Genomic DNA, 16,491 nt, shown 5'->3' with positions numbered 1-16,491 from the left:
GTAAGTATTTTACTAGGGAGATAGGGTGCAGTGGATAGATATAACGACTCAATAAATTTAACAAATAGAATGTTGAGTAATTTTTTTTTTTTTTTTAAAGGGCAAATATATGCCCTCTATAAACCCAAACAAACATTTCAGTTACATCATCATTCATTTGTAGTGCTTGAGTTTTGATCATAAGAATTCCCTACCACTGGAAGTGTATACAGAACATGGATGTTAATGAAGGCTTGCATTAATTAATTAAGTGCATAGAATATTATGTAATATGCCTAATGATTACTTTCAAATCATGTGTCATTCCATGTTACACTGAAAATTCATACTTCTATAGATATGAAGAAAATGAGATGAAAAATGCTACATAATGCTTGGTGATTTTTTTCCTAACCAGTTTTAAGGAGCGAGGTGCTTCTTTTCTCTTTTCATTTCTTGTCTCTTTTTTCTCTTTTCTCTCTCCTCCTTCTCTTTTCTTGATTGGCTCAGAGAGAACTGTTTTAATGAGAGTAGTGAATGACTTGGATTTTCTCAAGTTCATCATGCATATACTGGGAATACTATGCTAGCATCCAGCCACTAAGCAGATTTCAGGAAAATGCCTCTGTAATGTTTTTATACATTTTTATTTAGTAACCTTTATTCCATGAGATACTAACTATCAGTTAATACTTCATACAGGTTTCCCTAAGTACCACAGAAGCAGCTCTTGCACTAAACAGATATATTTGCTCAGCTGTGTTTCCATTACTCAAAAGATGTGCTCCCCTCTTTTCTGGAACAGAACATCATGCCTCTCTTGTTGACTCCATGCTTCACACAATATATAGGTTATCCAAAGGACGTTCCCTTACAAAAGCACAACGAGACACTATTGAAGAATGCCTGCTTGCTATCTGCCAGTATGTATACCCATGTACAAATTGATTCTTTTGTATGGAAATAAGAATGTGCATTTTATTTTCATATATAATGCATATATATTAAATATAATGTGGAAAGAAGAGTGTTTTATTCTTGCATGAAATAAGTGAACAGGCTGTATGGCTACAACGCCCCTTACTCTGCTGTCATGTGGTATCATACATGTTGTGTAATAACATAAAGGGGGTGCAAAAATTGGCTTTGTGATTTATCCTTCTATGTATAGATGAGGCATGGTTAAATTGAAGCATCTTTAAGCTTCAATTTAACCGGTCTAGTATTTCTTTTGTCATTATTTTAATTATATTCTCCTAGGTATTATGTCTGTGTGCATATCAAGTTTTTCAAAATACTTTCAAAAGTGGTTTGAATTCTAATATGCAAAATGATTTCAGTTTATATATCATTTTGACTGGACTCAATGAAATTTTACTAAGCAGATCTTCCTTTTTTTTTATTTTTTATTTTTTTTTTATTATAGCCACTTACGTCCTTCTATGCTCCAACAGCTATTGAGAAGGCTAGTTTTTGATGTGCCTTTACTCAATGAATACTGTAAAATGCCACTCAAGGTAAAAAGTGTACTTTCTGTAAATGCATTTAGCATAAAACTTCACACTAATTTATTTTTAGTCTTTATGAAACAGAACAGGCTGCACTGCTCTCTAAAAAACAAAATGAAGCCAAAAATGCCGCTTCTATGAGTTACTTAAAGAAGACAGAAAATTATAGGTGTGGACATAAATAATATTACATATGTAAATATTTAAACAGATACTGGACATTCAGACTTCATGAGCCTGTATGACATATCACTAAATACCAATTAATCATGCAATTAATCATGCACTTTTTTTTTCCTTGAAATCCTAGCTTCTGACAAATCACTATGAACAGTGTTGGAAATATTATTGTCTACCTTCAGGAATGGGAAGCTATGGAATTGCAGCAGAAGATGAATTGCATTTAACTGAAAAACTTTTTTGGGGAATATTTGATTCCTTGTCTCATAAGGTAAGGACTATAATTCATATTCCAGAATGGGCTAACTATAAAAGCATTCAAATGGTGATCTGCAGTGTCAACTACAGAAAATGCCTGTATCTACAATTATATCCTGTAATATGGGAGATATAGCAATGAGTGCTACCAATGAAGTAACACTGTAATGGAAAAACAAGTGCTGAATCTTGAAGAATTTTCTCCAAACTAATGTAATGTGAGATTTTTGTTTTGTTATAAATATAACTTTCCACTGATGACTGCTTGCTGCACTAACCTATTAATTACTCAACTCTGCTCTGACATAAAATAGCATTAATTTTAAGAAATGCATGTATATGCAAGTCAAATTATTGGTATATGCACTGTCAATCTATGTTATTTGTTTTCAGACAGACACTTATTTTAACAGTTTGCTGGTCATAGTCTAGCATAAAATCTAAGAATCGCCATTCTAGAAATTAATATTTCCCTGTATTACTGTTCCAAAATGTGATTTTTTGAAGGTGTTTTTTTTTCTTTTAATATTATTAAAGAATGGTTGCATTTCCTATATTAGGTATATCTTAAAAAATAAACTTTTGTACTCAGTTGGTCTCAAAAATCAGTTTCTCTATATGAGACACTAATTCATTTTTTTCATTACATCTCAATGAGTGTTCTAGTAAACACACTTAGGGTAGTGCTTCTCTAGGCAGTCTGACTTCATAGTATGTAAATAAACGTTGTCTCTGCATTATTTCAAAATATCTTTTAAGCCTCATTGTTATCCAATTTTAATGACATTTATGTCTGTCTTACTGCTCTCCAAAGTGCAAAGAGTATCAGTCCAGCCTGAGATCACAATTAATTGTTTTCAGTTTATCTTAGCATTTTACAAATAAATGAAGACAATATGTTTTTGCCAGTATTGATGGCCCACTACAGTACTATTTGCATCTTTTTGTAAATGGAGTATTAGACCAGAGTGAGCACTGTGTAAAGCTGCTAAGCTACAATGTTCTCTGTTCTGTTTTGTGTTGGGGTAGTTGCAGGTTTGTTTTTTTCATGGCTTACAGTTGTGTTACTAGAAGTGATTTATTCTGTGATCTCACTTCTATTTGTGCCCTAAGCACTGAATGTTGCAACAAAGCTAGAGGAATTTAAAACTTCAGTGTTTTAAGCATTCTACTTGCCATGATACTTGCAACTATCTTCAGTGAAGCTTAAAATAGCTCTTTAAACATTTTTGTAACACATTTTTGTATTAAACAAAGTCATCATGCAAATTTAAAATATCATATAGGCTTTCTATTTCTTTTAACAAGGAATATATTATGTTTATCAATTAATTATAATTGCATAAAAATGTTCATTGGTAGATCTAAAAGCCATTTAAAGGTACATCATTTTGTGCCTCAGAAGTATAGAGTAGGGATTATTTTTCCTAGGAATGCTAATAAGTTTTTTTGAGAGTCGAAAGGGGAAGGTAGACCTCCTATGACCTGCTTTCTCTACCCTTTTTCTTTTTTTATACTTCAGAGTTTAGCTGTTGATCTTGAACTTGTTTCACAGCAGGTTACTAAGCATGGAAAAGTAATTGCAGTGTGCTTTTATAGTTAACTCTAGAACTAATTAGACTATTTGAATAATTATTCAGAAGGCCAAATGTGGTAGTTCACCTTGTAACATGCTCTATGTGTAATTTTTAAATGTGCTTTACTGTTTCTTTGCATGTTCTAATATTTGTAGATACGGCTGCTTGGATTTCACTAACATTTTGCATGTTTTTCTATTGGGTTTTCCAACCAGTTCCTATCTCTCCTGCAGAAGTATGATCCAGAGCTTTTTAAAATGGCCTTGCCCTGTCTAAGTGCTATAGCTGGGGCTTTGCCTCCTGATTATTTAGATACACGAATTAGATCAACATTGGAAAAGCAGACCTCAGTGGATCCAGAAGGAAATTTTGATCCCAAACCTGTCAACACAGCAAAGTGAGTTATGTAATTCATCATGATTTCCTTTCTTTATACAATTCTATACTATTCCTTTTTAACAGTTTTTTTCTCCTCTGCACATAAAGATTGCTCGTTATTGAATTTTAATGATACTAGTAATGATAGAGAAATGGCCTTTTAAGTAATTCTTCTGCTTCTTAAAATATAGAGTTCTAATACTTTTATATTCAGTAACTGAATATTACTAATTCATTATTGCTGTTAAAGTCAAGCCCCTCCATCACCTGTACAATGCAGCTTAAAATGTCCATACTAATATTGTCCTTCATTTATGTAGCACTTTAATTATACTAAATCTTTATTATAAATCAGACTACAGTAAGGTACAGTTGAATGACTAAACTCTCCTTTGTTTACAGCCTTATTCTTCCTGAAAAGCTGGAGTATATTGTCAGCAAATATGCTGAGCATTCTCATGATAAATGGGCTTTTGATAAGGTAAGTTATTTTAACACTGGCAACTCTCAGAAAAGGATGACCAAATAATATCTGGGGTGGTTGTTGAAAAAAAAATATGAATAGTTAAATGATAGGAACTTGTTCAGATCAAAGTTCCACTATATGTGGAAGAAACATTGTTTTTCAAGAAAGTATGTTGATGCTTACAGTTTTTTTCGAAGTGGCCTGAATTTATTGCGACAAAGATTTGATAAGGACTGATAAAGGGTTATTAATTTGTTTTGTTTCTATTTTTCAAAGTAAGAATTTGTGTTTCTTTCCTTGATATTGCTTTAATAGTGATGTTCTTTTAATGTCAGAGATTCAATCTTACTGCAGCAAATCTGTGATATGGGAGAGTATCTGGGATGCCAAATGTCTTTTATTACTTCGGATAATATAGTTAGAGCTTTTCTTTCATAACTTTAAAACTGTTATGTATCAATTTGGCCTATAATTTTCAAACTGCTCTGCTGCTTTGTTGTCTCTCTTTCACTTCACAAGAGGTATAGGGCAATAAATAGTCATTCAGAAAGCAATGCTTCCTATTTTTTTTCTATGGAAAGTACAACAGATACAAACATCACATTAACACTGTTGGATAGAGAAAATTCTCAGCTACAAAACACTGTTTTTCAACATGGTCACCACCATTAGCTGTGCATTTTTGCCAGCAATGAACAAGAGCCTGAATGCCATGCTCATAACAATCTACACCAGCAAATGTGACCCACTGTTTCACAGCTCCTATGAAGGTGTAGTTGCTAGGAAAATGTTGCCCACTCAGTCCACCTTTCATCAACCAGAACAGATGGAGGTTAGAGGGGCACTAAATATAGACTACAGTATGGATGTGGTTGGATAGTAAGGCTGGGTCTGGCAATGTACTCCACGATCTTCAAACTTTTTTGGAGCCTGGCACTACTGAAGAGAAAAATTTACTTCTTCTTTGGACTGACTCTGACTCTGGAAGTTTGAGCCTTCAGCCTAGTCAGCATTGTGATGTACCAGTCAGAGTTGATGGTTTATCCAAGTTCAAGGCAATCCAGAAGAGTCACCCCTTCCCTATTCCAAAAGACAATGTGTATTGCTTTACGCACTGAGGGCTGCATCTTGGACTTTATCTTCAATGGAGAATACATACGCATGTTGCCACTGCTTGTAGTGGTAACACCACATCTCATCATGGCAGTTGCACTGAACAGTTATAAAGAAATTACAATTCTGTGTGGGCCTGTACATGTGAATGTTTTCTTCTGTTCAGATGGATTTTGTTTACTAGAAATTTCTGTGGCACAGTGCAGCTACTGTAGTAGGTCAGTAACCCAGTATAAGAAACTAAACTTGCAAGTTTGCATTTATTCTTCTGTCCTGTTCTCATTTAAGTATATATATATTTTTTCAGACTAATAATGGATGGAAATATGGTGTTTCACTGGATGAAAATACGAAGACTCATCCATTAATTAGACCTTTCAAAACTTTAACTGAGAAGGTAATAGAGATTACTTTAGCTATATTAATGGAAAGAAACTTGATGTCTGTACTGTACTTAAAAATGATGTTTCAAATATATAATATAAAAAGAGGAGAGTCAAATGATTCCTACAGTTAAAAACAGGAATACATATATGCTGCAGTGATTATGTGGGTCAAACAAAAACCTCTAACTACTTCACAGTTTGTTTCTCATGTGAAACAGATGAGAACCTGACTGTACATATAATACAGAAATTTCCTCAGCTATTGTAGCGTACAAGAATTTGTAGCAAAGAACAGCCTATTTTAATGGAGTTTTTCTACTTGCTGAATAAATAAAACTGTTTTCTTTAAAGGAAAAAGAAATTTATCGTTGGCCTGTGAGAGAATCACTGAAAACCATGTTGGCCATGGGCTGGAGCCTAGAGAGGACCAAGGAAGGGGGAGAAGCAATGCTACATCAGCGTGAAAATGAAAAGCTCCGCAGTATATCTCAGTCTAGCCAGGTATGGTGTCATTCAGACAGTAAAAAGGTTGCTTGTTAACTTACGAAGAAATTATACATATTTCTTTTAGATTCTTTTTTTCTGGAATGCTACTTACAACAGTAGAATTCCATTACTAGAAATCTTGTCTCAATAATAAAAAAAAAAAAGCTGTAACACTACAGAGGTGATTGAAAAACAAAAAATAATAAAAAAATAAATAAATCCAATTTATTAAATGCAGTAATGTTCAGAGAGCAAATCTACTGGAGGGAGTTTCTGTATTGTCATTCAAAGAATACATGGCAGAGTATTTAATTTTCTCATTTCGTTTTTTTTGTTTGTTTTTTGTTTTTGTTTTTTGTTTGTTTGTTTCAAGTGATAGTTAAAAATTAAAACCTTCTTTATCAAACAGAAAAATCTAATGTTAAAATCTAAATGTTAAATCTACTGGCATATTTCTCAGGTAATTGTACAGTGCCTAGTGGTTTGATGTGATATAGACTATTTTTATCTTAGCGTTTTACAAATAATTTGGTATGTCTTACCAAATCATACTGTGTGCTCTGGTGGCGCAGTGGTAGAAGTGCCGCTTGCAACACCAGATGCCCGGGTTCGAATCCCTCCTGTGGCGCAAGTGGTAGAAGTGCCGCTCTGCTACACAGGAGGCTCAAATCCCGGGGGTTGGACTCGATGATCTCTATGGTCCCTTCCAACCTGCACGAGACTGTGATACTGTGATACCATGGGTTCTGTTATGTTTCTAGAAGTTCAAACAGTGCCTTGATAGTACCAAAATGCAAAATTAAATTGAAAAATGTTTTCAAACAAACATGAACAAAATGCATGATGTGATTCCATACAGGATTTCAGAATCTTGAATTTGTTTGAAACCACTGATTTGTGTGTGAATTCACATTTAGTCATGTGAAAAGTTTTTTTTTTTTTTGCATTGGAGTGTTCACAGTTGCAACATTTTAAGACTACATAAATCTATTGAATCATTTGCTTAGTCTGTACATTCCCATAGACAGTAACTTATTTTTAACTTTTCACAGTGGTGCCTTGTCTATAGTATGTCGTTCATTTAAGTTGTCACACCATCCTGTCATGTTTTGAAAATACATTCAGTGCCTCACAATTAGTCTCCTCTTAGTCTGAGAAGCATACTTTTTAAAAGCAGACTTCCATCTCTTCCCAACAAAAAGAAATCTAAATATCTGCATCCTTCTCATTTCCATATCAACAGATATATTGTTAATTTTCCTGTGTCTTCAGCACATTGTAAGACAAAAGGCGAATACAGTTTCTACAAGAAATCTTAAAAAATGTGAATTGTATCACTCTGAATAAGTAAATAACAGACACTGTAGTTAAATATATATGTGTATATCTGAAATACTTCTTGTTTGAAAATGATTCTTTTTCTTTTCTCTTAGGGAAATGGATATAGCCCAGCACCACTTGATCTCACTAATGTGGTACTTTCTAGGGAACTTCAGGTTTGTATCTGTGTTTTGCATATTTTGTGTTGGAAAGACTTTTTATTGATGAGTTGAAATTCAACAGGTTTTATGAGTGTATAGAGATGTGGTAAAGTGCTTGCCATATTTACAGTTTCTGAAACAGATTTATATTCTTTATCTCATCGTAGCTGTCCGTATGATGAAAAACCTGACAGAAAGAATTCATGTTCTTTATTCCAGGTAGATTCATTGAAAGAAAGAAAACTATAAAATGAGATTATCTTTGCTTAGGTGTTTTGGATTTTTGTTTGCTTCTCTTTACTTGAGCCCTACAAATACATACTTTTAAGGTGTGTTTGTACGTTAGTCTTCTTTTATTTTATACACTTTGAAACTCTTCTCTCTCATCCTCTCCCCCACCTTTGTTTTTCCAAGTCTTTTGAAGTATAAAGAGTTCTCTAATATGACCTCACTGATATTTATACTGTCTTTACATTAAGACTTTCTTTGTTCTTGACTATATGTACTGTTGTCTTTTTGTCTAATTTTAGTCATCTGCCCATATTCAGAGAATCATAGAATTGTTTGAGTTGGTCTTAAACAGTGGCCTTAAAGGACGTCTAGTCCAACTCCTCTGCAATGAACAGGGACATCTACAGCATTCTTTCTTCAACTTTTGTCCTTGTCATCCTTCTTTTCCTGCAATAAGTGTTTCCAAGTGAAAAGTGAAACCACTATATGAGTTTCTCTTTTTTTTTCTTAGCCTATTTCCCTTTACCTATCCCTTCCATCTGTTTACATAGAAATACTTTACTTCAATTAATATAAATCATTTCATACTACAACTTGTTATTTCCTTCTCCTTTTCCTCAGTATATGTACTTTTTTAGAGTTCAATTTGTTCAAAAGCATGCTGGCTTGAATGTATGCATTATCCATGTATTGTTGTACATGTATGTCTACAAGCTAAAGATGGTTACTTTCACCTTTTGTCTCTTTGATGCCCTCTTTCAGTCTGTTTTACTAAAGTCTGAACTCCTTATAACTCTTCTAGCTTTCTTTTGTAAGAAGGGATCCCCATTTCCCTGTTCTTCTATGGTCATGGATGAGAATTCAGTCTCCTCAAAAAGCGAGTTAATACTTTTGCAGTTATAATTTAGTACAATTTCACTGTTTGTTTTATTGTTTGTTTGTTTCACTCAGCACTCAAGACTAGTTACTTTATCAGATTATTGCTTTAACATTTCTGTGGTTTTTTTCTTAATTTTCTACGAAAATATCATCTTTCATTCACATTTTGAATTTTGTAACCGTTCTTCCTTCTTTCAAGAGCTCACTGATCCTTATGAGTAAAACTTTTATCCATGGTTCTGTTGTCTTATGTTTTGATTTTTTTCACCATTTATTTTTCTTAGCTAATGTAGTCATTGCCATCATCCTTAAAAACCACCAGTGTTTAGTATTTTCATGTCATTTATAGTTTCTATGTTTGTGCTGAGATAAATGAAATGTACTTCATATTGTTAACTTAGAGATTTTTTCATCGACTCTCCCTTTTTTCATACATTATATAGAAAGTAAAATTTCATATGCCTGATGGACCATGATTCTATCAAACATTATCTATATGAGAAATTGTTGCTCTTGTCATTATTGCCCTCTATAAGTAGCTGTAATGCTACTTCCGGATTTATATGAACAGACTCAAGACCGTAATACCTACTGCAAGAGCCTGCTATAGAGTATTTGTGTGCAGAGAGTTCATATTTCCTAAAAAATGTTTTGATTTAGTTTAGTGTCATCATCTGTGCAGAAAGATTTAACTTTATGTTCTCTGTATATTGTCTACCCATTGTCATTAAAAATAGCCCCTGGGGATGGCTAATGTCTACCTTTAGCATAGATTCTTTTAATGCTAGTTCAACTCTTAAATATCAGGCAATTAGCAAACACTTTCCTTTCATTTAATGCATTACAGTCCCTAGCTTAATAAAAACTAGTTTATGACTAGAGCAATTTAAGAGACAGAATAAGGTAATATTTATAGTAATAATTATTGAGTCTTCTGCTGCTTTATTTGTAAGCATCTGTGTTTCTTTTTCTCACTTTATTGAGGTCAGTTCATGAATGCATAGACCAAGTCACTCAAATGGACTGTGGTTGATGTGGTTGATTTATCAAAGTCTGTAGACTGTGCTCAACACTGTTGACTTAAGTGAGTTTATAGATTTAGTAATAATCTTTTAATTTTTCATCATCTTCTTTTTCCTGATGGCAATGTAGGGAATGGTTGAGGTAATGGCAGAAAACTACCATAATATTTGGGCGAAAAAGAAGAAAATGGAGTTGGAAAGCAAAGGTAAGCCAGAATCCTGTGAACTACACAAAAAAGACAAAATGAGGGAGGAAAATGTCTGAAAGAGGACAGTGTAAGACAATCAAATTTGAATAGTTTCTGTATTTCAATAAAGATAAACCTTAGGGAAAGAAAAAAAAAAAAAAACACCAAACCTTTCAGTTCTCTCGACTCGCCACAGGTGGGGGCAGTCATCCTTTATTGGTACCTTACGACACATTGACAGCCAAGGAGAAATCACGGGACCGTGAAAAGGCACAAGAGCTGTTTAAATTCCTTCAAGTGAATGGCATAGTCATATCACGGTAAGATCCTTGTTTTATTTAACCATTTGCTTGCATTCGGTGCATGAACAATGAACCCCGGAGTCCCCACTAGGGACTCGATGATCTCTGGAGGTCCTTTCCAACCCCTATGATTCTGTGATAATTTTCCTCATCTCACTGCAGTCTGTTAGGTAACATAATTACTGTTTGACAGGCCTTCTGTACATCAAAGTCCCTGTTACATTTATAATCAGAAAGACCCATCTGAAATAGTGAAGACAGCTAGCCTTTTAAATAAGTCCATGATCACAGTAAATACAACGTGCAACGTTATTATAATTCAGCAAACAAATTTGTCAAAAATTCTAAATTAATACTGTAAGAAAATGCCTGTTTTAACATAGTTCTTAAGAAATAAGTTCTGAGTTCTCTTAATGAAGATAGTGGCTATTTTGTGGGCACTTCCTCCTTAACTTGTTCAAATAGGACACTAGATGTTATTACCTCAAAGTATATTAGCCTATGGGGGCTTATTGTGTTAAAATAAAAATAGTTTATTAACATGCTGTGTTTTTGGTATTCAGTAATATAACTGTGAGTTACTGTACCACAGCTAACATTTATTACATCAAAATAACTGAGCACGTGCAAAATTGCAAATTTGCTAGCATTAAGCATTTCTTTAATCTACAGTGTACTCATGAGCAAATTTTTTTGTAAGTTAGATGGCTTTCAGAAGTTTTTTCCAAACCTTGTTATTTTTTTTTTGTTTGTTTGTTTTGTGATCCTGAATTTTTTTTACCTTCATTGAGGTGGGTTTCATTTGTAGCTACAGGAAAAAATGATATTGTTAAACTAGGCACAATGAATCACAAATACTTCTATTTCTTTTCAGTCTTGCATTACTATGTTAGACTGAATGTTTTCTTTTGTGAAGGATCACCTCCCTGAAGTTCTTAGTTTAAAACACATTTTAGATACATACAACCACAGCTATCAAATCTCTTAGAAAAATGATTCTTGCTATGCAATTGATGAGGAAGAGTTGCCATGAGAGGTCATTTTATGTTATTAAGGAAAAATTACCATATGCAGAAGATTATAAGGAATGGAATGCATAATAATACTATAATTGTTTATACTACCATCTTTATCAAAGCAATTTATCTTAACGCTTTCTAATGTAGGGGTCTGAATGACATGGATTTGGATGCTTCATCCATGGAAAAGAGGTTTGCCTTTAAGTTTCTGAAGAAAATTTTAAAATATGTTGACTCTGCTCAAGAGTTCATTGCACATTTGGGTAAGTTGTCAATGTTATTTTGAAAATAGTTCATGTTGATATTTAAATGTTTTAGTTGCTATGTCTAAATTTGTAGTGCCTTCAAGAAAGTATAATTCTGTCTGTTACTTGGTAGATTTTCTTGGACATCTTAGCCAGTAATTAACTGAACAGTTTCTGCTGTTTTGATTACACTCCTTAAAAACTAAGTCTGTAAAGTTATATCAATGTGCTGTTGTGTTTTTTATTGTTAGACAATTTCTTATTCATGCCTTTATTGTATCCTTGCAGAAGCCATTGTTACCAGTGGAAAAACTGAAAAATCTCCACATGATCAAGAAATAAAATTCTTTGCCAAAGTAAGTGATTTAGTATTTCAAGTAATGTAGATATGCCTTCCATTGTACAGAACATGGAATTCTGTAATCTAAGACTGCTTTTCAGATAACAAAGGAAGTATATCTTTCCCTTTTTAAAATTTTTTTTCTGGTTAGCATTGAATGGTGTGTGGTTAAAAGATATTTCCAAATGTGTTCAAAAATACTTCAACATATTTTCTGACTTAAACTATTTCAGCATATTTCAAAATATTTCACTATAATTGTTGGAAAAGATGATACGTGAAAAGAAATGTAGAAGTTAAAAGCAGCTAATTTATTAAATACACTGAACACATACATAATTTCTGAATTTTTTACTCAATATACACTAAAGTCATAGTATTGTCTAATTATTCCTTGGTCATTTCTTAGACTTTTGTGTTGGAAATACAGTAAGACAAATGCTGTCAGTAATTAGATTTTTAGGATTATTTATGAGCTTAAAAAAAAAAGCCCTCTTTTTTTATTTCTAGGCTATTATGTGAAGAGTAGAGAGGAAAATTCCTTTTACTTCAACAGTATTTATTAGTGTTGTATGTGAGAAGAACAGCGATGTAGTATTAGATCCAAGATAGATCTGAGTTACCCTATGCAATATTTATTTATATTTTAATTAAAATTGTAATACTTTAGATTTTTTATTTATATGACTCTGTGTCTGAAATGAGAAAAAACAGCCATTTCAGAGTCTCTAAAATGCTTTGAATTAACTTTAACCAATCAGATCATTGTAGCTACTGAAATCATTGTGTTCTGTGAAAAATACATTTTGTATCTCTGTTTTTTTAGGTTCTTTTGCCATTAGTTGATCAGTACTTTACAAATCACTGCTTGTACTTCCTGTCTTCTCCAACAAAAACACTCAGTAGCAGTGGATATGCATCAAATAAAGAAAAGGAAATGGTAGCAAGGTAAGTAGAAAATTAAGATAACACAACCAGCTTCTATCTGAATAGTAAGAACTTCCCTAGGAAGTTCTTCATACAGCCTACTTTATGGGTTGTTCAAAATCACACTTCCCTAAGATACAATTTTTTTTAGCAGAACAGCAGATACTGAATAGTATTCCTTCTTTTACTATATGTCTGAAGAATTAAATTACACATTGCAATTTATTAATTGTATGTATTGTTACTTATATGTAAATTAAGTTTCGGAATCATTTCCATCACTTTCACTTGTAATGAAGCTTTTTTAATCCTTTTAATATTCCTGTAGAAACAATAGTAAATATTCAAATACTTTAAAAAGCTTTGTGTTGTGAAGTTATATATTTTTTTAAAGTATTCTTGCTTAAAATATATAGCACTGAATGTCTCTCTAGTGTCTTATGTTGTGTGATGACAACATCACTTTATGGATGCTAACAACCTCATTCATGCCATAGCCAACAGCCTACTAAGCAACTCTGCTAGCATTATTATTATTATTATTATTATATATTATATATAATTATCTCCTATTGACTTCATTTTAGGCTGAAGACAACCAGTCATTTCATATTGCTATGCACCATGTTATCAATTGCTCTTCATAGCGTTATCCTGTATTGTCTGGTTTGACATGAACTGAAAACTACAGAAGCTTGTCTGCTTTCAGTTCAGTTGCTAAATAGAGGATATGAAGTATTGATGGAATAGATATTATTTTCCTTTGAGAAGAAAGTAAAAAAACTCAACCTTATCTAAAGTGCATAGTAGCCCTATAATCAAGGAGTGAGGTAAATAGTTTGCCCGTAATTTTTATGTTTATGGTTGTAAATAAACTTTTAACAAAAATGATGATAATATGTAAAAGGGGACAGAATGCAATGTGAGCTTCAGAAGTAGGTTTTAGACCTGAAGTTTTACACATTGAAATGTTAACAGCCTTGCAAAATGCAGTCAGCTTGTGTGAAAGAACGTTCAGAAGATAACAGCTGTCTTAGCTGTCATAGCCAGACTATGGCATAGACGTGACTAGGAATATAAAACATGCCGTTTAATGCGAGTTTTTTCTTCAGTATAGCCAGAATGATGGTAAGAATTTGAGGAAAAAATCAATATTTATAATATTGTTTAAATCTTTCTTACAATACAGTGTTACTTCTAATAGCAGTTTTCCAGCATGTTAGCATCATGTCCCAGGCTTATCTACGCTATTTTCATGCACCCTTGCTTTCAGTTGTGCTGCAAATGACACTCCACAAGCAGTGAAATGAATATTAAACACTAAATAATACACAGGAATAGAAAATCTATTAAGGGAACATCTAGGTTGTGAACTCAGGATGGAATTGTGAAATCTAAATTGCTCATATCTAATTCTCAGGGAATAACATGGCTTTTTTAATGAATTTTATCCTCATTACTTGGGGTTGTGTCACTGATTGTTTTATTGTACAGGTAAAGGAAAATTAAAAAATAGCCTTACATTCTTCCATGACTTTTATCACTAGCTTTGCCATGTTTACTTCATAAACATTTACTTGTGTGTATGCACTTTGCTTATTTCTTCTCATGCTCATGGCTTGTTTTCTAGCTGGAAATGACATAAAATCAAACCAGTACAAATAACTGCATTAGCAGTTGTGTGAAAATCTTTCTCTTAAGGAAAAAAGTGAAGATCAAGAGCATACTGGGGAAGAGGTTACTGAGAAACACTTCAAAGTTTTGTTCTTCACCTTTACCAAATCCAGATAAAGTGATTTCTTGTGACTTTTTGATCAGAATCTCTGTATCTTTATTTACAATTATTTATTTAGATATTTTCTCCTCAGAATACTTGTTAATTAGTTCAGCTCACAAACAGTATATGAAAAAAAAAATCTGTTGTTATAAACTCCTCAAAGAAGTTTTATTTCAGCAAAATGTAAGCCAACTTTATAGGGTAAAAAAAAAAAAAAAAAGCTTTCTGGGCCTAAAACTTCCCTAAGATGAATTTGTATATCAGACTTTATTAAGCAAGACTATATAGCAAGCAGAAATTCTGAAATTTTACTACTTCCAGTGTCAGAATTCACAAACAGCTTGTTGCCTTTCCTCATCTTCCCTCCTGTTTTTCAGTTGGATACACTGAGAAGACAACTGCTTCTGTTATCATTAGAATGGTAGCTAAAAGGAACCAAGACAGGAAATCCCACCCTCATCCTGTGAACCTTTGTTATATGTCTGTGATAGAGTCTGGAATAAAGGGCATGCAAAGGAATATAGCTAGTCACACCCTAGGTAGATTTCAAAGCATTTATAGAAAATCTGACTTATTCTTCATTGAAGCATTGAAACAGTAGACTGTGGTTTAAGAGAGCTTTCATTTACATTCTGTCCAGACGTGACTGAATTTCTATTTTGGAAATCATTCATGCCTAAATCATCAGACTATATGATGCTGCTACAGAGTGCTAATACGTTTCCCCATTTCCACCATGAGCAAATGCTTCATAAGGGGGATAGCATCAAAACCATAAGAAAATGATTCAGTGTGCAACAGAGCTAATACAGTTTAGTTTCTGCTGGATTTGTTTTTCATTGTTGGTATCAGTTTCTGATCAAAGCTTATCCCACTGTTGGGTGATTTAAATAGTCACACGTTTAAATTTTAGAGATCAGAAAATGTGAAAATGCCAGAATGCAGCTTTTTAGGGATAATTATGGATTCTACCTTCTCTGAGCAATTGCTTGTTTCTGCCCTGTCCCAGACTTCTGGAATACAGAAATTTTTTATACAACTGTACTGTGTCAGGTTCAGTTGGAATCAACCATTTGATTCAAAGTTATTCTAGAAATTCAGAGGAGACAGTTTTATTTTATAATATGTTGCCTTTCATGTTTCTACAGTCAACACATAAAGTTGATTAAGTAGGACCATAATCTATTATTCTTGGTGTTTTTGTTGTTTTTTTTTCTCTCTGTTGAAGGTGTGCTACAGGTTATTTTCTGTGGGAGATTTTGTATTATAATTTTCAAACTGGGTTTTACTCTCAAGCTTTCTTACTTGTCAGTTTATCAAATTTCTTTTGCACTGATCACTTTTCTTCAGTACATACAGATTTTGAAAGTAAAGTTTATTTGCTAAGAATTACATTAAGTCCAGGCTGAACTTACTAGGCTCCATCCTTCCATTTTTTTTCCAGCATGCTTATTTTTTTTTCTAAATGATTTCTAATTTATTCTTGCAATTTATTTACTGCTATCTGTTTTTTTTTTTGTTTGTTTGTTTAGTTTTCATTTTTATGTAGCATCTTCTCATACCAGTGTTCCTAATATACTGCTTTACTGAGCTGTCAGGTATATTTTATACAGGAGTACAAGATGGTCTTCCAGTAGCTGGTGAAGTGAGCTCAGGTTTAGGAGGATGGAATTTTCATTTCATTTAATATCGGTCTGTGAATGATCCTATGACTTCCCTCCAGTCCAATTTATAAAGCTAGAGAGATGT

General features: G+C 33.1%; 1 protein-coding gene across 3 annotated transcripts in view; it reads left to right on the top strand.

Annotated features, from left to right (window-relative positions):
• Positions 1 to 16,491, top strand: part of RYR3 (ryanodine receptor 3) — a 164,034-nt gene that overhangs the window by 100,740 nt on the left and 46,803 nt on the right. For all 3 annotated transcript variants that reach the window (XM_085549030.1, XM_085549031.1, XM_085549032.1), the window contains 13 exons: positions 682 to 902; positions 1,406 to 1,496; positions 1,798 to 1,938; positions 3,718 to 3,899; positions 4,283 to 4,361; positions 5,767 to 5,856; positions 6,197 to 6,346; positions 7,765 to 7,827; positions 10,075 to 10,150; positions 10,329 to 10,452; positions 11,601 to 11,716; positions 11,987 to 12,054; positions 12,865 to 12,986. In XM_085549030.1, coding sequence (XP_085405156.1) covers positions 682 to 902; positions 1,406 to 1,496; positions 1,798 to 1,938; positions 3,718 to 3,899; positions 4,283 to 4,361; positions 5,767 to 5,856; positions 6,197 to 6,346; positions 7,765 to 7,827; positions 10,075 to 10,150; positions 10,329 to 10,452; positions 11,601 to 11,716; positions 11,987 to 12,054; positions 12,865 to 12,986 — 1,523 coding nt within the window. The remainder of the gene's footprint in view (positions 1 to 681; positions 903 to 1,405; positions 1,497 to 1,797; positions 1,939 to 3,717; positions 3,900 to 4,282; positions 4,362 to 5,766; positions 5,857 to 6,196; positions 6,347 to 7,764; positions 7,828 to 10,074; positions 10,151 to 10,328; positions 10,453 to 11,600; positions 11,717 to 11,986; positions 12,055 to 12,864; positions 12,987 to 16,491) is intronic.

Source organism: Coturnix japonica, chromosome 5 (assembly GCF_054131305.1).
Source record: "Coturnix japonica strain WE chromosome 5, WE-NBRP24, whole genome shotgun sequence".
Taxonomy (NCBI): Eukaryota; Metazoa; Chordata; class Aves; order Galliformes; family Phasianidae; genus Coturnix; species Coturnix japonica.
This window is presented reverse-complemented; position numbering and strand designations above follow the sequence as displayed.